Here is a 27,281-nt window from a genome sequence, read left to right as displayed (position 1 = left end):
CCCCACCCCCACCCCCATACATTTTGAACAGAAGGAGGAAACCAGAGTCCCCTGGGGAAATCCTACACAGACACAGGGAACAAACTCCTTACAGACAGCCCAGGATTTGAAGCCCAGTCACTAACTGCTATGCCAACCATGCTGTCCTAACCTTCAACCTTGTTGATGTCCTCCCAGTGTCACACTGCTGCTGGGGATGTATAGTGATAAGGACCGTTGCATTATTCTCCACACACATTTGTATTCTGCAGAGAGGTGAATGACTGTCTCCTCTCTGGAGTCACCTTGGGGGCAATGTGCATAGTGGGTGATGTTCCAATTATACAGGAAGGATATGACTGGGAGGGCTCTTCTCCAGGCCATGTCCTGGTGCTTGCTTGTGAGTACTGGAAATAAGGCATTCTGTCAGATGGCCTCAATGGTCTAGTCAGAGAACTACCCCACCATGTCCATCAAGTCCTCATCTCTCAATGCCTGCAGAATATTCTGTGCTGACCACTGCCTGGTGGCCTTGTTGTCAAAGGTGTTTGTCTAGAAATGGTTTTCTATGAAGGATAGGTGGTGTGGCAAAGTCCAGCTGACTTGAACATTATGCAGCAATGAGCCCATGCCCATGTGTTGTGAAGAATAGGACAGGTATAATCTCAGCACATAGCAGCACTGATTAACCCACACACACCAAGGTAGTCATTAGGATGAGGGGCATGTTGGGTCCACCCTTCCACCCTGTATCTAGTTACTTGAGCATGGCAACCCTTTGGAACTTTCCATCTTGGATCCCCATATATGAACCAAAAAGACTTCTCTGGATGGAGGTGTGAGGAATGGGCCACACCTGTGTAATGTACACAAACCTAATTTCTGATGGACTTTTGTGATCCACTCTGTCCAATTGTTATTGCACACCTCGGCCCCTCCACACCTGATCCCCAACACTTTCAGATCTAACAAGTACTGCCTAGCTTTTCCAGTTTGTCCGGGTGCCTGATGTAGGCACATAATGACTGCAGATGCTGAATGATCTATGGACCAATCGTGTGTTCAAACAGAAGACAGGGACATCGTCCATGTAAAGGAAGTGCCTCCACTGCCAGGCCACATCACTCCACTTAAGCTTGCCCTTCTTGATGGATTCAGCAAATGGCTCTATGCGGCACAGAAATAAGACTGGAGAGAGCAGGCAACCCTGGCTGACTCCAGATTTGATGGGGAAGCTATCTCTTTCCATTGCATTGATTTGGACTGTACTGCAGATGACCATGCAGAGCAGATAATCCAATTCTGGATCTCCTCGCCAAAGCCCACTTTGGAGAGCACGACCATTGCACAAGTGTCCAATATTGGGATTGCAAGCCTTCTCTTGGTGAAAGGCAGGTGTATCCCCCACCACCAACTCTCTTTCCCCCCCCCCCACGCCCCCCACACCGGTTTGTGGTTAGTAAGGGATTAATTACTTAACGTGGCATGTTGGTGGGAGAAAAAAAGGTTGAGAACCACTGGCCTAACTGGTTAACAAACTTCATGAAAAAGAATCCGTCAGAGATGGAAAATCCTTTCCCACAGGCCCGTTCAATATGGGGCTACTTCACAGCACAACCCCATATTGTAGTCGGATTAGCGCAGGATGGCGGGGCTGACTTCCATGGTTTGCGCAGAACAAATACTGAACAGGAGATATAAGAGACGGCAGATGCTAGGATCTGGAACAAAACAAACTACGGAGGAATTTGGCATCATTTGTGGCGGGTCCAGACCTGACACCACCCTGATGTAGCAACCCGAAACGCCTGATTCTCTCCCTCCACAGATCCGACACAACCCACTGAATTGGTCTCGCAGGTTGTCATTTACTCAAAATACAACGCAGATTTAGGTTGTGGGACCAACCGACTGGAAACTCTCCCTTTTTAGCCACACACAAGAACTTACCACCCACTTGTTGAAAAGGTCTTGTTAATGCAAAAAGAACTAGTTAGCTCTGGGGGCAGTAATCACTTTAGTGATTGATTCAGAAATCTTATTTCACAATTATGAAATGATTGGAGGCGCTTTACATCTGACGCAAGCGATGGGGGAAGTAGTTCAGTCGGACAAGTTTCCAACTCATTCCAGCGAAGGACGAACAGGTGCATCATTCCCCTAAACAAGTTCTGCATTTTTTTTTTTAAAAACACGCGCAAATTCACTAAAATAGGGCGAATGCTGTGTGCTGACTTGCACCTTTCCAATGTAACAGACCCAATCGAAAGAAGAGACTGCTAATTCTGGGGAAAGAAAATCAACTGCTGGAGGGAGGAAATCCGCGGGTTGACGACCCGGGTTGGGATCCTGCATCAGGAGTCCAGACTATATTGAGGGGAAATTAGCCACTATATAGAAGTGAGAGGGAGGGGTGTCATGGCTAAGTGATACTCCATGCTTCCGCCTAAACCCTGCAAAGGGATTGAGACTGAAAAATCCATCTCCATTCCACGTACTGGCTAAAATAGACAATGAAGATTTTCCTTCCTGAACACTTTTGGATATATTTTATGGATTTTGGGTTGCTGATCACGAAAATCATCTTGCAATGTTCCTATCGTTTGCCGATTTTTTTATATAACCTATGCTTCAAGCATACAAAATCATGAAGAACTGTGTAAAATGTCATTGAAAATTCATTTTCTGCATTCACACTTGGACTTCTTCCCTGCTGACCTTGGTGCAGTCAGTGAGGAACATGGTGAAAAGTTTCACCAAGACATTGAGACCATGGAAAAGCAGCATAGGGCAACTGGAATCCATCAGTGCTGGCCAACTATTGTTGGACACTGACATGAGAAGCATCTCATACTGAGTACAAATGAAAATCAGTGGAAAAACAGTTTTAGGTTTGTTGAACTAACACTATGTGTCACCAAATTATGCGATTAAACATGCTATGTTCAATCAAAATTAATTTAATGTTTCTCCAACTTCCTACTATTACCCAAAAGCACCAACTTCTACTGTGATTAAATGCTTTGAGAGGCTAGTCATGGCCAGATCTGGACCCACTCCAATTCGCTTAGCTTCACAAGTGCTCCACAGAAGATGCAATATCACTGGCTCTCCACTCAGCTCTGGATCACCTTAGGCACTTTCAGATGGCCAATTGCCTCGCACGTAAAGCTGCATGTTTAGGCAATATGCGGCTGTTTTGAGGCCACCTGAATGTGCAGGAGGCGCTCTTGAGGCGAGCTACGTAACCCTTCTCCGAGAGGGATAATCAGTTCAGCTCAGTGGCTCCCCAGCCACCTGAATGCAGCTGGCTGAAAGCAGATGTTAAAGGGTCAGGCTGCTGATCACAGCTGACACTGGGCAGGAGCCGGAGTCTGCTCAGAGCCGCATCCTATGCAGCTGTGTCCTTCAGGTGGCCAGCGTTGCGCTTTAAACGCTGCCACCTGAACGGCAATTTAAAGAGCCGCTTCTGCTTCTTCAGGTATATTCTTAGCATAGAATGCACCTGAAAAAGCTTCTTGAAAGCAGCCACTCATACACTCAGCTGCTCTTCAACGGCTACAGCTTGGCCTTCAATACTATTATTCCCTTAGTGCTGGTCAAGAAGCTACAAACACTGGGCCTCTGTAACCCACTTCGCAACTGGATTCTTGACTTTCTTATCAGAAGACCACAGTCAGAACGAATTGGAAACAACGTCTTCTCCTCACTGATTATCAACACAGGCGCAACCCATGGATGTGTGCTTAGCCCACTGCTCTACTCATTATACACTCATGACTGTGTGGTCAGGCGCAACTCCAATGCCATCTACAGGTTTGCTGATGACACCACAGTCATCAGCAGAATCACAAACGACAATGAGCAAGGATATGGGAGGGAGATAGATCAGCTCATTGAGTGGTGTCACAACAACCTTGCACTCAATGTTAGCAAAACCAAGGAGATAATTGTGGGCTTCAGGAGGGAGTCAGGGGAACTCAACTCAGTCCTCATCGAGGGCTCAGTAGTGGAGAGGGTCAAGAACTTAAAATTCCTGGGTGTCAACATCTCCGAGGATCTGTCCTGGAGCCTCCATGTTGATGTAATCACGAAGAAGGCCCACCGGCGGCTATACTTTGTGAGCTCTTGAGGAGATTCGGTATGTCTCCGAAGACTCTCAAAAACTTCTACAGGTGTACCATAGACAGCATTCTGGCTGGTTGCATCACTGTCTGGTTTGGAGGTGCCAAACCTCAGGAGAAGGAAAAACTCCAGAGGATTGTTAACTTGGGCTGTGACGTCGAAGGCCCTAGAGTCCACTCCATCGAGGACATCCACTTGAGGTGGTGTCTTAAAAAAGCTGGCTCTATCCTCAAACACTCCAATCACCCAGTCCATGCCTCTTCACCCTGCTACTATTGGGAAAAAGGTACAGAAGCCTAAAGACACGCACTCAGTGGCACAAGGACAGCTTCTTCCCCACTGCCATCAGATTCCTGAATAATCAATGAACCAAAGACGCTGCCTTACTTTTCCTATATTATTTTTATTTTTTATATATTTATTGTTGTAAGATGGTTTATAATATGAATATTTCCACTATGACTTGTTCATGACAATAAATACTGATTCTTCTAATTCTGACACAGCCAATCTGAAATTATCTTTATGTTCAGCTTGAAGTTGTCTATCATAAGGAAGCAAATCCTTTGAAAAAATTTGTTGTCCAGAGATTTGTCTCACCCTTCCCTCTCACTTCTATATACTGGTTATCTTCCCTTGACATACTGTATCTATACAGTATTTACACAAACATGGCCGATGAAAAAAAGCCAAAGTTTATTAACAGGGCTCTAGTGGAATATTGTGCTCAAATCTGGGCACTGTATTTGGTGACATTGTGCCGGCTCAGCACAAGGCAGGTGAACCGGCCCCGCTTGTGAGCCATGCGGCGTGGCAGCCGGCCAAAATGGTGCCGTCGGGGGTTTCCCTTCCTTCCAGCTCGGGGCTCAGAAAGCAGCGCTTGGGGACCACGTGACGTCCAGATGACATCAGCGCCCTCCAGCGTGGTTCTCAGGCAGGTCCGGACTGGGAGTATAAGTGCAGCCCAGCAGCCTGCAATAAACTAGTCTGCTCACTGAGCTCAACCCATCTGGTTGCGTGTGTTATTGCAGGAGCAGTGTAGCCGCCACTACAATTGGTGACCTCGACTGGTTCAAACGTCTTTGAACCCATCATGAGCGAGCCTGGGATCAGCGCTATAGCCGTGAAACTGCCTGAATTCTGGGTTCAGGAGTCAGAGACCTGGTTCGTCCACGTGGAGGCCCAGTTTCACCTCCACCAGATTTTGTCCGACATGACCAAATTCTACCATGTGGTCGCTGCCCTGGACCAGGCCACTGCCAGACACGTGCTGCACCTTGTTCCGCACTCACGCGCCGAGGATAAGTATGAGACCATCAAGCGAGTGCTTACCGGGCCCCTCGGACTATCCAGACCCCAGCATGCCACTCAGGTGCTGCATCTCGACACCCTGGAACTGATGGACGAGATACTCATGCTCATGGGTGAACACACCAACTCCCCACTTTTCGAGTGCACCTTCCTCGAACATATGCCCGGGGACATCCACCTGCTGCTGATTCAGGAGAGCTTCACTGACCTGAGGAAGGTCACCCAGAAGGCCCAAGAGCTAGGGCTCGTACGATTCTCGGAAGGCTCAGTGGTCCAGCAGGTCACGAGTCATGGGTACAGGCACGACCATGCCAAGCCCACCCCTAGCACTGCGGTTGAGCACCCGGCCCCTGCAGGGGCTCCCAAGAGCATAACCAAGGCCATAGCATCCGCTTCAGGCCTCTGCTTCTACCACCAGCACTGGGGAGCCAAGGCTCGGGAGTGTCGTCAGCCCTGCTTGTTCCAGGGAAATGACCAGGCTGGCCGCTGTTAATGCCTGTGGCAGCTGGCCAAGGACACAGCCTTCTCTACCTGTGGGACTCAGTCAGTGGTGGGCGGTTCCTCGTTGACACTGGAGCCCAGATCACCATCATAACAGCCAGGGCCATCAAATTCAGGAAATGACCTCGTGGACCTCCCCTCCATGTGGCCAACGCAACGGCAATCTGGACATATGGAGACAAGACAGTCCACTTCCAGATCGGCCAACAGAATTTTGTGTGGAGGTTCACCGTCTCGTCCCTCCCGACTGCCATCCTGGGTGCAGATTTTCTCCTCGCACACAGGCTTCTGGTGGATATTCAAAGTAGGCACCTGGTGGATGCCTGTACCTTCCAGGCCATTCGCCTCAACAGCTCCCGCTCGGAGCAACCACAGATGGCCATGATCAGCATCCCCAGAGACAAGTTCCAGCAGATCCTGGACGAGTTTCTGACACTCCTCAAGCCACAGTTCTCTGCTGCCTCACCATGCCACAGGGTGTTCTGCCACATCCCCACCCAGGGTCTTCCAGTTCACGCCAAGGCACGCCAGCTCCCGCCTGACAAGCTCCAGGTAGTGAAGGAGGAGTTTTTGTACCTGTTGGAGCTGGGGATCATTCGGAAGTCCAACAGCCCGTGGGCCTCACCGCTCTACCTGGTCCTGGTGGCTGGCATCCCTGCGGAGACCATCGACGGCTCAACAAGGCAACCAATCCTGACCGTTACCCATCCCTCACATCCAGGACTTTACAGCCTGCGCAGCACGAGGGTCTTCTCCAAGGTTGACCTGGTGCATGGATATCACCAGATCCCGGTGCACCCTGAGGACATACCCAAGACGGCCATCATCACCCCATTTGGCCTGTTTGAATTCCTGCGCATGCCGTTCGGGCTCAAGTATGCCACTCAGACCTTCCAGCGCCTCATGGACTCTGTGGGCAGGGACTTGAATTTCGTCTTTATTTATTTGGATGACATCCTTGTCACCAGCAAAGACCGGGTGCAACACAAGGCCCACCTACATGCCCTTTTTTCCCGGCTGGCCAACTTCAGCCTTACCATCAACCCGGCCAAGTGCCAGTTCGGGAAAGAGTCCATGCAGTTCCTGGGCCGTAACATCACGGCCGAAGGAGCCACACCCGCCGCTGTGAAGGTTGCCGCTATCAGGGAGTTACCACGCCCGAACAGCCTCAAGTCTGCAGAAGTTCGCGGGTATGGTCAACTTCTAAAACCGCCTCATCCCGGGAGCTGCGCGCATCATGCAGCCGCTGTTCACCCTCATTGCAGCCAAGCACAAGACGCTCGCTTGGAACCCAGAAGCCTGCACCGCATTCGAGGCCACCAAGGACGCCCTCACGAAGGCTGCCATGTTCGCCCACCCACCAACAGGGACTTAAGAAAAGAACCAGAGGTAATAAAACAATATTTTTTGTAGAGTGAGATGTTATCTAGAATGTCCTGCCAAGAATTGGAAAATTATTATAAAATAAAAAAATGCTGGACTAATGGTAATAAGATTATTGTCACAATCATTGTACAGACCAAAATTCTTACTTACTGCAGTCAAACAGACTGAAGTAAGAATAAATCTACAATAATATTCATTAAATTAAAATGAAATAATAAATATGAATGACAGATAATAAATATTCAGTTAACATAATGCAAGAAAAAGTATGGTGTAAAAGTAGTGCAGTCAGTCCTTTTTGTGATGTCAGATTATTAATTTCAGATTAGTGTAGAAAGAGGTTCAAAAATCTTACAGCACTTTGAAAATACAGGCATATCAGGGTGAAATACCTCTCTCTGTGCAGCACATTGTGTGGTACAGTAGTCCTTATCTCAAGTTATTACACCCAACTCTTCACAAAATATTGTAACTAAAATAATTTCTATTTACACAATACTTTAGTACACCACAACATCACAAAGCTTTTTAGAGAGTATTAGCAAATTAAAATAAATGTCAAGTCTGAAGCCTAACAGTTTAGTGGACTCAGTAAATTTAGCGACTGCACCTCATCTCTGTACGCTGACTCCTCATTCTTACTAATAAACCCCTCCACAGTCGTGTCGTCAGCGAACTTGATAATGTAGTTCGAACTGTTTAGCTGCATAATCGTGGGTCAGCAGAATGAACTGCAGTGGACTAAGCACAAAGCCCTGGGGGGTGGGGGGTGGGCCTGCTCAGTGTGATGGTCTTGGAAGCGCTGTTACCGATCCAGACTGCTTCAGGAAGTCAAGAATTCAATTGCGGAGGGAGGTGCTTAGGCCCAGCAGGATCAACTTCCTGTGTTGAATGCTGAACTGAAGTTAATAAAATGCATTCAAACATGCGAGTCCTTATTTTCAAGGTGGGTGAGGGCAGATGGAGGGCGGTGACGAGGGTGTCGTCCATAGAGCGGTTGGATCCAGGGATCACTGGGGGATCAGAGGTGGAGAGGGTGACCAAATTTAAGTTCTTGGGAGTCACAACCTTGGAGGAGCTAACACACTAACGGCATCGTGAAGTAAGCACGTCAGCACCTCTACTTCATCAAGCAGAGGTTTGGCATAACGTTGGAAACCCTGACCAATTTATACTGATGTGGGGTGGAAAGTGTGTTTAACAGCTGCATCACAGTATGGTATGGGGACACCAATACCCTTGAGCATAAAGCACTGCAAAAAGTAATGGACATCAGAGGTAAAACCCTCCCCACCATCAAGAACATCAAAGGGGAATGCTGCCGTCGGAGAGAAGCAGCAATCATCAAGGACTCACACCACCTTGCACACGCTGTTTTCGTTGCTACCATCAGGAAAGAGGTATAGGTGCCACAAGGCTCACACTACCAGGTTCAGGAACAGCTGCTATCCCTCCACCATCAGATTCCTCAACAATAAATTCAATCAGGGACTTATTAAGGACTCTACTTTTGCACTTGATTGTTTTTTTTCCTCTCTGCATTCATAGTCAGTTGTTTACATTTATTTATTTGTTTACATTATGTACAGTTTTTTTTTGCACTACCAATAATTGCCTTGCTCACTGGAAAAAATAATCTCAGTGTTGTATGTGATGCCATGTGTGTACTCTGATAATAAATTTGAAATCTGCTATTGTAGTTAGGTCATTGCGGATATTACAAGTCATCAAGTTTACTGTTATCTGATTGTACAAGTACAACCTGATGAAATAGTGTTCTCCAGTCCTCGGTGCAAAACACGCAGACACACAACCAGACAGAACACACATACAGACCAATAATACATATGCAGAATAAGTATTCATATAATGATTTTTTTCTTTGTAAATATGAGAGTCCTATATGGTTAGTGTAAGCATTTCCTTTGGTTGTTCAACATTCTCACTGCCCCTGGAAAGAAGCTGTTTTTTAGCCTGGTGGTGCTGGCGCTGATGCTCTCGTATCTCTTCCCCAACAGGAGCTGAAAGATGCTTTGTGCAGAGTGGAAGGGCCTTCAAAGATTTTGTGCGACCTATTCAGACAACTATTCTGGTTGATCATGTCGATGGGAGTGAGGGAGATTCCAGTGACCCTCTCTGTCATTCTTGTGGCCCTGTGGACCTCCACTCCATTTCTCTGCACCAACCGTACCACACTGTGATGCAGACAGCCAAGATGCTCTCGATAGAGTTCATGCTGAAGATTGACATGATGGTGGCTGGTAGCCTTGCCCACTTCAGTCTTCTCAGGAAGTGCAGTCACTGTTGCACCTTCCTGACAAGTGAGATGTTATATGTCCACCATAGGTCACTATTTAAGTGAACTCCAAGGAACTTGATGCTCTTCACTCTCTCCACTACAGAGTTGTTGATGTGTAGTGGAGGGTGGTCATTCCTGGTCCTCCTGAAGTCCACGATCATCTCCCTCATCTTGTCCACATTAAGACTCAGGTTGTTACTCTTGCACCATTTCACAAGATTTTCCACCTTTTCTCTGTAGAATGACCTATCATTGTTGCTAATGAGGCCAACTACCATCGTGTAACCTGCACATTCGATGACACTGTTGGAGCTGGATCTGGTGATGCAGTCATGAGTCAGTAGCGTGAACAGAAGCGGAGTAAAGGAGGAAGTAAATAATTTTTTGAAAGATCTGGGATTTGAGAGTTTCAGATAATCGATACAGAAGAGCAGATGAAGCCTGGGGAAATCAGCCATGATTATATTGAGGCAGGCTTGAGAGCTGAGGAGCTTACTCCTGCTCCTATTATCATATATTCATACATTCAAGTATCGTGAAATATCCTGGAGTCAGATACCAGCAATATGTGGCTGCCTCCTTCACCAATAGGTCCAGCGGTGAAGTGGTGGTCTGGTATAGGGAGCACAGCCATTCACTTCACATCCGGCCACCTGCGTTGCCAGGATGGGCGAGCATATGTTTTCGTGACACCATGGAAAAGGCAAGTGCATTATTTCTTTTATTGTCGTTGCACTTTTCATGAAATCGATGTTTTAATTATTTGAACAGTTTAAGACATCTCTATTAGAGGCAAACAAGAACATTAAAATAAAACATTTCAAATTATCAAAGGCTGTTTTGAGTGGGACTTCACAAAGCACCTTCAGCAGCTCTTCTGCACCCGACAGAGGATTTTAGCACCTGTCTTTACCTGCTGAAAAATAAAGAAATGTTGCATGCAGGACTGGCAAACAAGTGTTTCTTTTTAGACAGTAATAAATTAACATAATTACTCACCTTGTGGTTGTTTACACTGCACCCCTGAAGATCCTGTGTACATTAGTCTCAGTGCTTTTACGTGGAGCAACGTGGCCTGAGTTATCAGCTGGATGTCAAATGCATGAGGTGAGTTTTGCGGTGCAATTTAGACAGCAGGCTTCCCCCGAAAAGTAGTAGGGGTCCTGCAGGATAAATCACAGTGCAGGAATTGACTACAAATTCCTGCACTTTCCTTTTAGACTGGCCATGTAACTGCAAATTAAATTGATTGCCTGCAGTCTAAAAACCCTAATTGAGTCTTGGTTTGTCTTAACCTGTGATTGTGATGTTAAATTACCAGTCACGTATAGCTGGCGGTCCAATATGTTTATTGTGCAGTTAACAATTTATAGGTGATTTGAGAAAGAATAATCATGTTAATTCAACTACAGAGCGACCAAAAAAAGAATGTCAAATCACTCCACACCGCAAGTCACCCACAGCCCGCAGCCTTTGAGTTCTTCGACCACTGAGCCCCTTGCTGATCTGCTGCCATGGTAACCTTCTTGTAGGGACGTTTCCCAGGCTTCTTCTTCTCGAAGTGGTGGGGTGCGGTGGTGTTCCCCCAATTCTGGTGCCCAGCATCAGCCATTGTGCCCCAGAGTCTACAGCCCTGCCTGACACAGGCATCGCCATGTTATAGAATGTTAAAACTTCCATCAGCCCCTCTACCATGCCTTTTAAAGCCAGTGCAGAGCCAATGACATGACGACTGGGCAGTTGGACCCTGTGGAGCAATGTTGTGTCTCTTGCTCCCCACACCACTGGGTCCATACCTGAGATAGTGCTTCCATTATAGCTGCTCTGGCAGTGCTACCAATTTTACCAGACTAATCTGACTTTAATTTACAGAAGCCTTTTTGATTTATGGGCTGTTTGCAGGAATGCATAGCAATACAAACATCCAATGCTGCTGGATGATCACAACTCGGTGAAAGACGAACTATAGTCCTCCCAAAATTTGTTAGTTTTCAGGTATGAGATGTCCATGAGTGAATTCAAATTCCAAACAGTGAAGCTTGGTGCAGCCAACATGAAAGCTTTGGGGTGCAGAAATGGAAATCAATGATTTTGCTGCCACTGAGGGGCTGAATACTGTGCAATAGCCCCTCAAACACTAAAAGGATGTATGGCTCTATGCATTTACTTGCATGAGATGGGCATTTCGTACAAAGAATGATAGAATATACTGAGACTAGGAATGCACTAACTTGATAAAAACATGATAGAGAAAACCAAGTATTGTTTTGTATTGTATATTGTTATGAATACTTTTATTTTTGAAATTAAGAAATGCAAAATATATATTGGAAATAATAATGCATGCAACTAATGATAAAATAAATATACAAGTTAGACAGCCAGCTCCTGTTTCCAAGAGTGTGAGTAGCAAACACCAAAGGACATCTGCACAAAGTGAAAGGAGGGAAGTTTAGGGGAGACATCAGGGGTAAGTTTTTTTTTACACAGTGCTGTGGGTGCCTGGAATACCTTGGTAGGGATGGTGGTGAAGGCTGGAACACTGGGGGCATTTAAGAGACTCTTAGCCAGGCACATGGATGAAAAAAAAATAGAGGGTTACGAGGAAGGAAAGGTTTAGTTATTTTTTGGTAGGAATCAGTGGCAGACTAATTACCACCAGTCCCTAGGTTAAGCTTTAGTAAGGCCCGACCCCCCCCCCCTTCGTTGAACAGAATAAAGTGATTTAGGTTCTGTTAAATAACAAATTAAAGGTCTCCAAAGTGGTCGATATTGACCTCTGGGGGTCAAGAGGTTGAAAAATGCTTGGGGGGGGGGGGGGTCGATAAACATCCAGGGGTTGATTGAACTTTTGGAGTCAAAAAATTATAGAGCCCGAGGTCCCGGCTCCTGCAGGGAGCATGACCTTCCAGGCCCCTAGGCTTAAGCCTACTCAGTTTAATGGTTATTCCACCACTTGTAGGAATATATAGGTTTGAATGGCCTGTAATGTGCTATGGTTTTCTATGTTCTAGATTGGACAATAAATACTAGTTCTACTTACCGAAATGTTAACTATCTATTGCCTTCCATGGATGTTGCCTGACCTTACTCCAGCATTTTAGGTGTTGCTTCAAATTTCCAGTATCTGCAGGTCCCCTGTTAACTCAGTTTTACATCCCAATTGAGGTCTTAAAATGAAATACAGTTTGACCATCGAAATGAATTGGATGGTGAGAATCTGAAAAGCCTCCTGCAGCCCTACAGTTAATGCTACACCACCAGAGATTCCCTGTCCTAAGATGCATCACTTTCATCCAAGATAAAAAAAAAGAAACAAATGGCTTTGGAGAGAGGGATGTCTGCATATTCAAAGCGTCAACCAAGGCAAGCAAATGCGCACAGTTTGATCCGATCTGACCAGTGACCCCGTTTGAACCGTCACTGCTCCTGGCTCTGGGATGTTCTGCGTTTATCTTTGTCAGATCATTTTGCCATTTATCGTGCTGGGGTTGAATCCGCCGAAGGCCACGGACTCGTGAAGCTACCAACACTTCTCAATGTGATTTTATTTCTGGTTGAACTTGGCGCCACATCTCGATATCCTGAGTTCACCGCGTCGTATATTCATGCCGCTTTCGTCGGGCCGGTGAGTCAAGCCCTTGTTTATTGGGATCCTTGCTTTGATGTCGAAGCAATGTGAGGAAATGTCCCATAAATAGCCGTGCATCGGAAAGCAGCCGCGCCTTACGGTTCTCCGCTCGAGATGCTGGAAGCCGCTTTTTCAGTGGAGTGGCTTGCCCGGAGCAGCCAGCGCGGCGAAGAGGCCCAGAGTCATTGCAACCACTCGCTTCCTGGCAACCGAGCGGCCGAGAGCTCCACCGAGCAGCCAGGTCGCTCACTCCCCAGCCCCAACCAGGGCCTCAGCCCCCAGCTGGCAGCTGGTAAGTGAAGGAGGGGACGGGTCACCTGGAGCCTTGAAGGGCAGAATGTGAACCATCCGTTTTAGTTTTGTTTCCACCCGAGAGTCGCACCTTTTTTTGGGGGGGGGGGTATTTAAATGATTCCCGTCCGTTTTTCGGCGAGGGTTCACACTGGACCCGAGAAGGCGGCTTCAGGTTCCACGTGAAGTCATTGGGACGTTTGTTCCCCGCTCCGTTGATTGCGAGGAGGCGGACGTTTCAGACGGGGATGCTGCCCGAGCGGGGTTGTGAGTCTTGTGTTTCTCCCCCTCCCCACCCAAACACAGCCAACGGCAGCGGCGACTCCAGGAGCAGACAGTGGGCGGACCGCCGGCGGCTGCGTACCAGCTTCACCGAGGAACAAGTGCGCATGCTCGAACGCAGCTTCCAGCGCCAGCAGTACCCGGGCAGCGTTGTGAGGCGGAGCCTGGCTGGGGAACTCCGCCTATCAGAGACGCAGGTGAGTCCGCAGTACCAGCCCCGCCCCTCCCCGGGACCTCGGCGACGCCCCGCCCCTCCCCGGGACCTCGGCGACGCCCCTCCCCTCCCCGAACCTCGGCGACGCCCCTCCCCTCCCCGGGACCTCGGCGACGCCCCTCCCCTCCCCGGGACCTCGACGACGCCCCTCCCCTCCCCTCCCCGAACCTCGGCGACGCCCCTCCCCTCCCCTCCCCGGGACCTCGGCGACGCCCCTCCCCTCCCCTCCCCGGGACCTCGGCGACGCCACTCCCCTCCCCTCCCCTCCCCGGGACCTCGGTGACGCCCCTCCCCTCCCCTCCCCGGGACCTCGGCGACTCCCCTCCCCTCCCCGGGACCTCGGAGACTCCCCTCCCCTCCCCGGGACCTCGGCGACGCCCCTCCCCTCCCCGGGACCTCGGCGACGCCCCTCCCCTCCCCGGGACCTCGGCGACGCCCCTCCCCTCCCCGGGACCTCGGCGACGCCCCTCCCCTCCCCGGGACCTCGGCGACTCCCCTCCCCTCCCCGGGACCTCGGCGACTCCCCTCCCCTCCCCGGGACCTCGGCGACTCCCCTCCCCTCCCCGGGACCTCGGCGACTCCCCTCCCCTCCCCGGGACCTCGGCGACTCCCCTCCCCTCCCCGGGACCTCGGCGACGCCCCTCCCCGGGACCTCGGCGACGCCCCTCCCCGGGACCTCGGCGACGCCCCTCCCCGGGACCTCGGCGACGCCCCTCCCCGGGACCTCGGCGACGCCCCTCCCCGGGACCTCGGCGACGCCCCTCCCCGGGACCTCGGCGACGCCCCTCCCCTCTCCTCCCCGGGACCTCGGCGACGCCCCTCCCCTCCCCTCCCCGGGACCTCGGCGACTCCCCTCCCCTCCCCGAGACCTCGGCGACGCCCCTCCCCTCCCCTCCCCGGGACCTCGGCGACGCCCCTCCCCTCCCCTCCCCGGGACCTCAGCGACGCCCCTCCCCGGGACCTCGGCGACGCCCCTCCCCTCCCCTCCCCGGGACCTCGGCGACGCCCCTCCCCTCCCCTCCCCGGGACCTCGGCGACTCCCCTCCCCTCCCCGGGACCTCGGCGACTCCCCTCCCCTCCCCGGGACCTCGGCGACTCCCCTCCCCTCCCCGGGACCTCGGCGACTCCCCTCCCCTCCCCGGGACCTCGGCGACTCCCCTCCCCTCCCCGGGACCTCGGCGACTCCCCTCCCCTCCCCGGCACCTCGGCGACTCCCCTCCCCTCCCCGGGACCTCGGCGACTCCCCTCCCCTCCCCGGGACCTCGGCGACTCCCCTCCCCTCCCCGGGACCTCGGCGACGCCCCTCCCCTCCCCTCCCCGGGACCTCGGCGACTCCCCTCCCCGGGACCTCGGCGACGCCCCTCCCCGGGACCTCGGCGACGCCCCTCCCCGGGACCTCGGCGACGCCCCTCCCCGGGACCTCGGCGACGCCCCTCCCCTCTCCTCCCCGGGACCTCGGCGACGCCCCTCCCCTCCCCTCCCCGGGACCTCGGCGACGCCCCTCCCCTCCCCTCCCCGAGACCTCGGCGACGCCCCTCCCCTCCCCTCCCCGGGACCTCGGCGACGCCCCTCCCCTCCCCTCCCCGGGACATCGGCGACGCCCCTCCCCGGGACCTCGGCGACGCCCCTCCCCTCCCCTCCCCGGGACCTCGGCGACGCCCCTCCCCTCCCCTCCCCGGGACCTCGGCGACGCCCCTCCCCTCCCCTCCCCGGGACCTCGGCGACGCCCCTCCCCAGCACTGTAAAACACAGCAATGCTGGAGGAACTCAGCTGATCTCGTAGCACCCATAGGAGGTTAAGATATATTATTGCCATTATGTGCTTGAGCACTTCTTTAAAGTCAAAGCAAAAAACAGGAAGGCATTTTGGTGTCTTGGTCTCCTGAAAGAATGGACAGTGTGGTGAAAAGAGTGCAAAATGTGTCTAACCTGATCTCATTTTCAGTGCAAAAGCACAATGCTGGAGAAACTCAACGCACCAAACTTTCAAAATCAAAAATGAAAAGGTGGATACCTAACCAATGTTTCAGGCTTTGTTTGGTGTGATAGTTGCACTCCTGTCAAGGTATAAAAGCACAACCAAGGTACACAATACAATTCAAACAGACTTCATTAAATTAACACTAGCAGGAATGCGCATTCTGTAATGTTTAATTAACAATGGTCACCTCCCTATGTGTGAATTCATTCGAAGAACACACTCACAGGGTACAATATTTAAGGCTTTTTCCTGCATACAAAAGGAGTAACATTTCTTTGAAGGTATTGACACAGCTCAAGTTTTCCATCTTGCATTTCCTCCTTCATAATAACAAGGAAATGGTTTATTGTTGGTCATTTAATTTCAAGCACCAGTTATGATTACAAACATCTTACAGGCACACAGAAGATAAGATTAACAGAGGTCTGGAAAGGTAGTTCTCATTACACATTAGCATGAGCAGTAGCATAATATGAAAACTATACACGAGAAGCTGTCAGTCAATGTCCTGCAGGGGTTGCTTTCATCTTTCGTGTTGTCGTGCCAATCCTTTAGTGTGGTTGGTGTGGAGCGAAGTACTTGGGCTGGTCCTTTCCACCATGAAGAACAAAGTGCCCTGGTTGAATGGTGATGTCCCCCTGTCCTTCGGCTGCTGTCCTCTGGGTTGTGATAACCTGTGAATGAATGTAAAGCTGACAAGAATGTGGGTTAGTTTCTTTACGTATTTCTATCATCCTCTCATTCAAGGCATGGAGGTCCAAAGTCACCTATGTGCTGGTTTCTGCCCCCCATGGGGTGCGCAGGGGGTGGCCATATATGATCTCTGCTGGAGTCAGGCCAGTGGCAGTATGCAGGGTTACCATCATCTCAAATTGTGCCAGTGGCAGGAACTTGATCCATTTCAACCCTGTCTCCTCGATCAACTTTGTTAACTTTGCTTTTAAAGTGCCATTTGCTCTTTCTACAATCCCTGCTGCCTGAGGGTCGTGTACACAGTGAAATTGTTGTTTTATTTGGAAATGATTGCAGATTTCCTTGTTAATTTTAGCTATGATGTGTGGCCCATTGTCAGAACTGATAATTGTTGGGATTCCAAATCTTGGAATAATTTCTTGGAGTAAGATACCCACCATTGTCTCTGCTATAGTATTTGAGGTTGGTATGGCTTCTATCCACCTACTAAAAAGTTCAATTATTGTCAAGCAATACTTGTACGACTGAATGCTAAGTAATTCGATAATCTATTTGTATGGTATCAAAGGGTTGTTGTGGCATTGGGGTGATTCCTTTCGGTACACCAATGCTTTGCCAGGATTTCTTCTCTTACTTATATTACATTCTGATACCAGTTTCAAGGGCTTCCTGATGGTACTTGTGGTGTCACCAGGTTTGTTTTGCCATCTTTACCATTGCTTCCTTTCCAGAATGTGTTAAAGAGTGTGGCCCCCTGAATCAATTAAACATGGGATGGGGACTGCCTGGACCTTCATTCATACAATCGGTTCATTGTTGCATTTTGCTACCAAGGAAAACATTAAGGCTGGCATGTCAGCCTGTAGTCATTGCCTGAAAGGGTTGGGAGAGGTGAAGGGAATCTGTCAGCCCTGTGAGATGCTCATATCCTCTGGTGGAGTGGGACATTACCTCTTCTGGTGGCCCCTCCCCCCCACATCTAAAGCAGGTCATTGAGGGTCTGTTGGGGTAGGGTCTGGAATGATTGTCTGGTGGTCTGTCATACTGGAGAACTTGTGCTTGGTTGTTTCTGTACCTCATAGGCATGGGAGCTCTCCAGTCCTTTGTGACAGATTATGTTGTATTTTGTATTGTATATAGATATGTTTTATAAGAGATAAATTGTGGCAGGTTTTTTTTTAAGTGTAGGTCACATACAAACACTTCAAAACTGATCTCATTTAAAATACTGGAGCTCTGCTCAAGCCAGTTGCCTGGCTCTGAGTGCCTTTGCAAAAACTTTGAAGAGTGCCCAAGAGACTTCACTAATGGATTGTTGTTTTGAAAAGCAACAGATGAAAGAACTCGGAGGATTAGGTTTAGAGCCGCAGGTTGTCTGAGTGCAGTTTTGCTACTCTAAGAGGGTCATGTGGTTTTGTAAGCAGAAAGAGTCAAATAGGTTTTTCTCTGTGTGCATGTGCAAGAGAGAATTCAATTTTTCAGTTCAGCAGCAGCAGTTGGGACTGGAACAGGACAAGCTGACAAGCTTGTGGAAAAACCCCATTTTGAAGAAGGGTTGTTGAATTCTTAGTTCAGCCTGGTCAAAGCCCTTGTGGTCCATACAAGAGGAAAGAATTGACTACCTAATGTTTCATTTGAAATAAGAGACACAAAAAGAACTCCATGGTGTCCTGAAAGAAAGAGGTTATCATCTGGAAAACCCTGATGGGGCAAGTTTCTTCGGCAAGACACTGATGTGGCTGATTAGAAGAAATCAGTTTGTGTCCAGCAAACTACAAATCTCTCTCTGAAAACTGACAAGAACCTTCCTGAGTGGTAACCATTTACCTTTCAAGCACCAAAGCTTGGTGGAATTCATAAATGGTAAATTCTGTGCACAGTATAAGAATTGCCTGCAACCAGTGAACTTGCAGGAATGATAAGTGAGATTGGACTGTGAATCAAAGAACTTTTCTAACTTACACACACACATATTACATACATGTGCGCTTATAATTAGAAAGGGGTTAAGTAAGTTAATAGTAATAAGTTAAAGTTTGATTCTGTTTTCATGTTTAAAGATAATTAAAAGCAACTCTTTTGTTTAAGTAACCATTTGTCTTGGTGAATACGAGACACTGGGTTTTGGGGTCCTCTGGGCTCGTAATACCTGTCACTGAAGTGTAGATTGATGACCTCTCTGAAATAAAATCTGATAGCTGCTGGCAGCAGTGTCGCTCAAGTTGCTGTTTGCTGCTAAGCTGTCGAGGTCAGTTTCTTGTTGGCGAATGGGGAATTCTTATTAAAGTTTTAATGGTGTGGAAGCCTCAGCTTCTTTGCAATTGAGCCACAAAATAAGTACTGCACGTCGCTGTTGTTCCTTGGTATTATCTGCCTAGTCAAGATTAGTCTTTATTAATAGGGCCATTTTGTCAGACAGGGTCTGCATTAATATGGCATTAAATTGTGATGAGGTTCCCCCATTGTTGTGTTATCACTGGCATGTGTTCTGTATGTGGCAGTGAATCTTTCCCAAAAATCAGTGGCAGACTCTTTGGGTATGGGTTTGCATGCTAGTACTTTGCCCATATCAATAGGGTGCTTCGGGAAATTCCGCATGTCTGTGGAGTATTATAGTCCCTGTTCAATGTTGTGTAGTTGTACCATCAGGTTAAAGGATACTATGGGTGCAGCTCCCCCTCCCATTGCATTTTTCCATTTCTCATTTTCCTCAACATCTAATATTGCATGTATGAGGGAGAAAAGATCGTGGGAGTGTGCTGCATACATGGTCATTGTGGACTGTATGTAATTGACAAATTTCACTGGATCTGTTTTCCCTGTCGGGAGCATTCTGTGAGATCAGCATTTCTTTTGGCTTCCAGTGGGTATACAGTTCCATAGTATCTGGATGATTCCCATGGCCTGCTCTTGGATTGGGGACTGTTCTGTTTGGAAGGAGTCTGTGGTTGTCTAGTATCTCTACCTCTTCATTGGAAGCATAGAAGATTGGTGCTGTAGGGACTGGGACCTGTCTCTGGCTTGGATGGTTTGGGTTGTAGCATTGGGGTGGAGGGGCTATCCCCTGAGAGTTCAGGGACTCCTCTTTCTCATCGTCATGGGTGAATAGGGTCTCTATGCCAGACATAGAGGTTACCAAAAGATCATTTTGGGTTTCAGTTATCTTATTAGTTAATAAGTGCTTGTTTTTATGTTCATTATCTTTCGTCTGCTATTTATCATGCCAGACGCACTCTGACTGCAATACCTGCCATGTCTTAGTGTGACCGTTTTGAGTGTAGACTGCTATGCCTCTCTTGCTTGCGATTACCCTCCAGTGCCTATTTCTTTCCTCATCCTACTTTTTTTAAGCCTCCTCCTTTCATTCTCTAATCCTATCTTTCCATTTCTTAGAGGCATCTTTTTGCCATAGCAGTTGTTCCGCTTTGGCAATTGTACTGGTATTCCATGTCCCTCCTGCTTCATCCCCTAACTTTTTGGTTAATGCCACTGACAGGGTACGGTATTGTTTAATGTGACACATTGTATGTACTGGGTACCCTTCTCCGCTTTTGTCCACGTCTTGCCCTATATTCCCAGCCTGTGTTCCGAATTGATGTCGGGGTATCTGTTAGTGGCGAGGAGTACTGGATCTGACTGGGTTGCCTGCCAACTGACCTTTGCACTTAGCAGGAATAATTTGGCGCAAGCTACCGCAACAACCTGATTCCGAGTAGTAGCGTATTGTAATTTAATGTGGTAAAACACAGTATGTTCAAATAGTTTAAATAGACCTGGCCAAGAAGTAACCAGCTGCCCAAAATGATACCCAAGTGTCAGAACATCTCCTGCCATGTATACCTGCACTGACAGGTGAGCTTTCTCAATTTGTAGGCAGCAAGCTATTATATGGCAGGATTCTTTCTTTCTTTTTCTTTTCTTTGGCTTGGCTTCGTGGACGAATATTTATGGAGGGGTAATGTCCACGTCAGCTGCAGGCTCGTTTGTGGCTGACAAGTCCGATGCGGGACAGGCAGACACGGTTGCAGTGGTTGCAAGGGAAAATTGGTAGGTTGGGGTTGGGTGTTGGGTTTTTCCACCTTTGTCTTTTGTCAGTGAGGTGGGCTCTGCAGTCTTCTTCAAAGGAGGTTGCTGCCCACCGAACTGTGAGGCACCAAGATGCACGGTTTGAGGCGAGATCAGCCCACTGGCGGTGGTCAATGTGGCAGGCACCAAGAGCTTTCTTTAGACAGTCCTTGTACCTCTTCTTTGGTGCACCTCTGTCTCGGTGGCCAGTGGAGAGCTCGCCATATAACACGATCTTGGGAAGGCGATGGTCCTCCATTCTGAAGACGTGACCTACCCAGCGCAGTTTGATCTTCAGCAGCGTGGATTCGATGCTGTCGGCCTCTGCCATCTCGAGTACTTTGATGTTGGAGATGAAGTCGCTCCAATGAATGTTGAGGATGGAGCGGAGACAAAGCTGGTGGAAGCGTTCTAGGAGCCGTAGGTGATGCCGGTAAAGGACCCATGATTTGGAGCCGAACAGGAGTGTGGGTATGACAACGGCTCTGTATATGCTAATCTTTGTGAGGGTTTTCAGTTGGTTGTTTTTCCAGACTATATATACCATATATATATGGTATATTGTAACAGAAACACTTCTTTTATAAACCATCTCATGAAGACTTCTCATAACTTATCACAAACACTTCTCGTATTCTCAAACCCTTTTTCTCTCACTATAAAGTCATCACTGTAAACACATCTCACCTTGGGTACTGGATGCTGTGCCTTGGTTCGTTTTTCTTTCGGCAGGGAACCAGATCAACCTCGTATGAGGAACCACAATGTTACCCTGGGTCAGCAAAGGAGGTCTGGCTCAAGGGTGCTGAGGGTGTACTGCTGCTCCGTCCGATGTCCCAGTGTCCTTGTGGCCACTTACAACATACATGGTGATATTCCTAGCAAGAGATTGCTGACTTCGCCAATGTGATAGCCGTGCTCCTGTCAAGGTATAAAAGCACAACCAAGGTACACTATACAATTCAAACAGACTTTATTAAAATAACACTAGCGGGAATGTACAGTCTATAGTGTTTAGTAGACAGTGGTCACCTCACTCTGATTATGTGAACTCATTCAAAGAACACACTCACAGGGTACAATATTTAAAGCATTTTCCTGCATACAAAATGAGTAACATTTCTTTGTAGGTATTGACACAGCTTAAGTTTTCCATCTTGCATTTCCTCCTTCATAATAACAAGGAAATGGTTTGTTGTTGGTCATTTAATCTCAAGCACCAGTTATGATTACGAACATCTTACAGGTACATAGAAGATTAGATTTAACAGAGGTCTGGAAAGGTAGTTCTCATTACACATCATTATCAGTACCTGCCTGTCTGGTTTCTGGCTTCCATTTAACATGTAAATATCTGGTTCCACAGTAATCATAGATTCTTAACGTTGGCCAAGGAGACAGAAACTTCAGCCTCAGAACAATAGCATTCAGGGTTTGAGTGACACCCTTAGCACTACAGGTTGATTACTGCAGCCTATAGTGAGTCCGACAAGTGGTAAGCTATCAGCTGGTTTTGGATGGGAGACCAATTTATGATGGGCTCCCGTTTGACAGCTCGTTGATTCTAGTGCTGGCCAGTTGGTGCTATTGTGTGAAATGGATTTGGGCAGGCATCAGGATAAGGCTCTATAGATGAGATGAGAATGGATTCTTGTCTGAGTGTTTGAGCGTCTCAGGCTTGTGCCTTGCTTCCTGGAGTCCATTTCCTCTGCAATGATTTCTGTGTAGTTATTTTAAAACACAAGTTCTATATTTCTATATTCTTACATTGGTGTTTTGCTTCATTTTCAATGCAAGTCATCCATTTGTGAATTTGTAGTCAAAACAGACAGGAATGTTCTGTGCAAATTGCTGCTTGTTTGAGCATTACTAGAGAAAACTATGACGAGCTGTCCACAGCAAGATTCCACAGAATTATTCAAAGTCCGATTTATTGTTAGAGCACATACATGACATCACATACAACCCTGAGACTTTTTCCTGTGGCCAGGCAGAATTACCACTTATTGGCAGTGCAAAAAACTGTACTGAGGAAGAGTACATGTCAATAAAATGTCCTCCATAAATGTCAACATTTTTCAATGTTGTAATTTCACTCCAGTTCTAAGAAGAATATAGTAACATTAACTTAAACATAATTGATTTTGTCAATTCTATATCAATTGTATTTCATGTTTAAATAGGTTTATGTCTTACTTGACCCTGAGCTAAGTTTTCAATTACTTTTCACCTTTGGCCTCAAGACCACTTACTGCTTCAACTCATTAACCCTTCTATTGTTCTTCTGGCACACCACCACTGTGTAAACATATAACAGGAGCCAACTATTCATCTTTTCCATCCTGTTCTATTATTCCCCTTTTTCAATAGCACAGTGGTTCTCAACCTTTTTTCCATTCACATACCACCTTTAAGTAATCTCTTACTAACCTGTCATGGTTCATCTCCAGCGGAAGTGTGACAGAGGACTCTGATCTACAGGTTGTTCCTGGAGATGCACCCAGAGTCAGACATCCTAAACTACTGAAAAACCCACTTTGGTCTGCCTGAAACCCGTTGGACTTTCAACATAGTCAGATGTCGGTCCTGGAATGCTGCTGACTGGTGCATTCCACTGAGACTTGGAGCAGCTATCATGAGGGTGCTGTGGGGAAGGACCACAGTCCAGAGTCCTCTCATTACTGAGCACTGAGACTGAAGGGAAGGTCCCTCAAACAACAGAGGGGGTGGAAACAACAAGGTGCCACAGTGGTGGTAATGTTGTATTGAGAGAACAAATGTAACAATGTACTTTTGAATGGTTTTCCATTTTGTCAATAATTTATTGTGAATAAAGTATATTTTGGGGGGAAAAAATGTTCTTATCACACCCTCAATGTGTGCAGTGGCAAATGCACTAGGTGATTTTTTTTTGGGGGGGAAGGGGGAAATCCTTGCCAGATGGTCAAGGCAGATGTGACAAGTCCCTCAATCAACAGGTTTGGGGATGGGGATGGGGGGGGGGGGGGGGGGGAAATGACAGGGGCCATAGTAGTGGTAATTGTATTAATAGAACAAGTGTAACAATGTACATTGATGGGAATGTATAAATATGACTGACATTTGTGGGTGTGAAAAGACTTGGAACTGTTTTCTTTTCTGTAAAAAATAATTGATTGTGAATAAAGTTTTTTTGGAAGGGGGGGGACTCAGCACTCCAGGTTATAGGTTGCCATAGGTGCTCTGTAGTTAGTAAGGGATTATTTGAGGCAGTATGTGAGTGTGGGGGGGGGGGAGGTGTTTTTAAAAAAGGTTGAGAATCACTGCAATAGCATATTACTGCTCTCTACATATATCTTGATGCCTTTTGTGACCAGATATCAATCTACCTCCTTGAATGTATCCAATGTCTTGATTTCCACTAGCCTGTGGTAAAGAATTCCACAGGATAACACCCACTAAGTTGGGGGGGGGGGAGAAAGTTACCTCCTTTTTGGTCCTAAATATCTTGTCTGAAGTCCTGAGACAATCATCCATTGCCTCCCCCTCCCCACACCTTGCTGGGGGATGTATGCTCTCCAATATCTAAACTTTCTAATCCTTTTACTTTGGGACAATTCAATTAAATCTACTTTCCTTCTCAAAACTACAGGCCCACACAACTCAATCTATCCTTAATTGACATACTTGCCATTTCTGGTGAGCCTTCTGAGACCAAAAATAGACACAATATTCCAATGTTGTCTCAGGAAGGTCCTGAATAGATTTGAGCAAGAGATCTTTAATCCTGTACTTTAAGGCATTTGATAAAGCCCCCCCATGGTAGGCTGACATGAAACATACAGATTCATGAGATCCCCAGTACATTGATAGTTTGGATTCAGAATTGCCTTTCCCATAGAGGGAAATAGTGTGGAATCCTGTTATTCCACTTGGATGCTTGTAACTAGTTACTAGTCATTACTTGATGTAGTGGGCTTTCACATAACAAGCTGTAGATCACTTGCAGATATGAGCAGAGAAATGGTAGGTGGAGTTTAATGTAAAAAAAATGTGAGGTGTTGCACTTTGATCTACGCAAGGGGAAAGTATACAATAAATGGCAGGACTTAAAAGAATGGATGAGTGAGTGGGCAAAAACCTGGCCAATTGATCTTAATGTACAAAAGGGTGAGGATATGCTGGACTAATATCTGAATAGAGAAAGATAGCAGATGAGCAAAGAACAAAGGGAACCAGATGTTCTTGTGCACAAATCACAAAAGGTTATCCAACATGTGCAACGAGTGATTTTCTTTTTAAAAGACGAATGGCATTTTGGCCTCATTGCAAAGGGTTGGAATTTAGAAACAGCATTGTTGCAATTAAACAGGATACTAGAATACTGTATACAAATTTGGTCTCCTTATTTAAGAAAGGAGTCAGTCCTAAAGAGATTCACTAGGGTAATTTCTGGCATGAAAGATGAATTCAATCACAAGCAGTTGAATAAATTTGTATCTCTTTGGTGCTTTAAAAGATGAAGTGGTGATCTTTCTGAAATAGAAGATCTTTGGGCAGAGGGGGGAGGAGGGTGGCAACATGACTAGATGTAGAGATGTTTCCATTAAGGAGGGTGGCAGCATGACTAGATGTAGAGATGTTTCCATTAAGGAGGGTGGCAACATGACTAGATGTAGAGATGTTTCCATTAAGGAGGGTGGCAGCATGACTAGATGTAGAGATGTTTCCATTAAGGAGGGTGGCAACATGACTAGATGTAGAGATGTTTCCATTAAGGAGGGTGGCAACATGACTAGATGTAGAGATGTTTCCATTAAGAAGGGTGGCAACATGACTAGATGTAGAGATGTTTCCATTAAGGAGGGTGGCAACATGACTAGATGTAGAGATGTTTCCATTAAGGAGGGTGGCAACATGACTAGATGTAGAGATGTTTCCATTAAGGTACACAGGAATTTCTTGCAGTGTTGAATCTCTGGAACTCCCAGTCTGAGAGTATTTTGGAGACCAGATATTTTAGTGCAGCAATTGCAAACCCTGGCTTTTGATCAAGATAAAATTCAAAGCTGTACAGGGTTGTAGAATGTAATTGGGTGGCATAGGCTTCTGAGCTGGAAGGGCCTGTTACCGTGCTGTATGTCTGAACTTAAAAATTTTAAAGATTTATTTGTTTTGAATGTTACAAATAAGGATTCAGCAGTAAGGTGTCTATGTTTATATAAAAAAAAATGTTATTGCTCACCTCAAAGTTTAAAGGTATGGTAACCTTTACTAATTAGAGTTGCACCGGATACAGTCACAATTTCAACTGAGTTGGTGGTGATTTAGATTCATTAGCAAGCATCAACAGGTTCAGAAACCAAGTCAAATTTGGAAGAAAATAATTATTGTGTTTGATGTTGCATTGTGATATTCTAGGAAATATGTGATAAGGTTTATACCACAAGGTTCAAACACTCGCAATGCTTTCTATGCACCATGCAAGACGAGGGTACCTCCACAAGGCTGGAGATGGGGTTGGGGAAAAACTAGTAAATTGTGCTCAGATATTTAAAATGATTATAAACTGCACTGCTCATTTAGCAATTATCTGTCTTTTACATTTGTTTTAGGTCAAAACCTGGTTTCAGAATCGTCGGATGAAACTTAAACAGCAGCTTCAAATTGCTCAGGCTGAGGCCTTCAAGACAAGACTGCTCCTTCAATATTTCTCCCATCCATATCACTCTATTCAGAGCGGGCATCATATGGTGGATTCCAGCTTTTCTCCGCACTACCCTGAATTCAGACCTGTCCTCACTCAAACTTCAATCTCTGATCACTTCTTACGATGCTTTGGCTATCAGCCAAATCTACCTCTAATCAGTCCAAAAGTTACTACTGGTCGATTCCACCCAAACCTCACCACCCAATAGATTAGATCGACAGCAATATATACTACACCTGACAAAAAAATAATGTACATTCCTTTACCATGCGATTATAGTATATATTTTTTCAGTCAATTTTCAACTATTTTTGAAGTTGTATGTGTGTACTTCTCTGTAATGCATCTCAAGATTTTCAAGACCAGGCAGTCATTTATAAAGCAATCTAAATTTGGTTATGATATTTTATACTTTTTTTAAAAAAACTTAATATTTTTCAATACAGGTACATTCATGCAGAGCTTCTCAAATTACCTTTATATTTGGGGATATACATGACTGCTCTTGGTCCATAGTATCAACCACAAAGGGTGATATTTAGATCTTTTTTCTCTGTGGTATGCAAATAAAAGTGTAGTGTGATGATCTTCTGTGTACTCTGCAGTTCACATTGAAACAACAATTCCTTCACACAAATTACAAAAGATTATCGTAAAATACTGTGATTACTGTCTTCAGATTAACTAGTTGAAAATAACTGCCAAATTTGAAAAGATAATTAAATGAAGTTACAGCATTAGATTAAGAAATTCAATGTGGATCTTTTAAAGATTTGTGCCTGAAATAACATGGAGTGATGTTATTCGGCAAATACTTTATGCTGTAGATTTAAA

General features: G+C 46.8%; 1 protein-coding gene and 2 long non-coding RNA genes across 3 annotated transcripts in view; 1 reads left to right on the top strand and 2 right to left on the bottom strand.

Annotated features, from left to right (window-relative positions):
- Positions 1-14,019, bottom strand: part of LOC138744399 (uncharacterized) — a 51,690-nt gene extending 37,671 nt beyond the window's left edge. The window contains exon 1 of the long non-coding RNA XR_011345507.1: positions 12,645-14,019. This is a non-coding gene — a long non-coding RNA (uncharacterized lncRNA). The remainder of the gene's footprint in view (positions 1-12,644) is intronic.
- Positions 13,209-27,144, top strand: LOC138744394 (homeobox protein vent1-like). The gene is made up of 3 exons (XM_069900511.1): positions 13,209-13,524; positions 13,830-14,002; positions 26,353-27,144. The coding sequence occupies exons 1-3, from the start codon at positions 13,347-13,349 to the stop codon at positions 26,653-26,655; spliced, it is 654 nt and encodes a 217-aa protein (XP_069756612.1). The 5' UTR covers positions 13,209-13,346; the 3' UTR covers positions 26,656-27,144.
- Positions 16,135-27,281, bottom strand: part of LOC138744396 (uncharacterized) — a 33,861-nt gene continuing 22,714 nt past the window's right edge. Inside the window, exons 4-5 of the long non-coding RNA XR_011345504.1 lie at positions 21,446-21,679; positions 16,135-16,674 (exon numbers count right to left, since the gene is read on the bottom strand). This is a non-coding gene — a long non-coding RNA (uncharacterized lncRNA). The remainder of the gene's footprint in view (positions 16,675-21,445; positions 21,680-27,281) is intronic.

Source organism: Narcine bancroftii, chromosome 10 (assembly GCF_036971445.1).
Source record: "Narcine bancroftii isolate sNarBan1 chromosome 10, sNarBan1.hap1, whole genome shotgun sequence".
In the NCBI taxonomy this organism is placed as follows: Eukaryota; Metazoa; Chordata; class Chondrichthyes; order Torpediniformes; family Narcinidae; genus Narcine; species Narcine bancroftii.
Note: the sequence above shows the minus strand (reverse complement) of the source record. Positions and strands in the feature narration are given on the sequence as shown.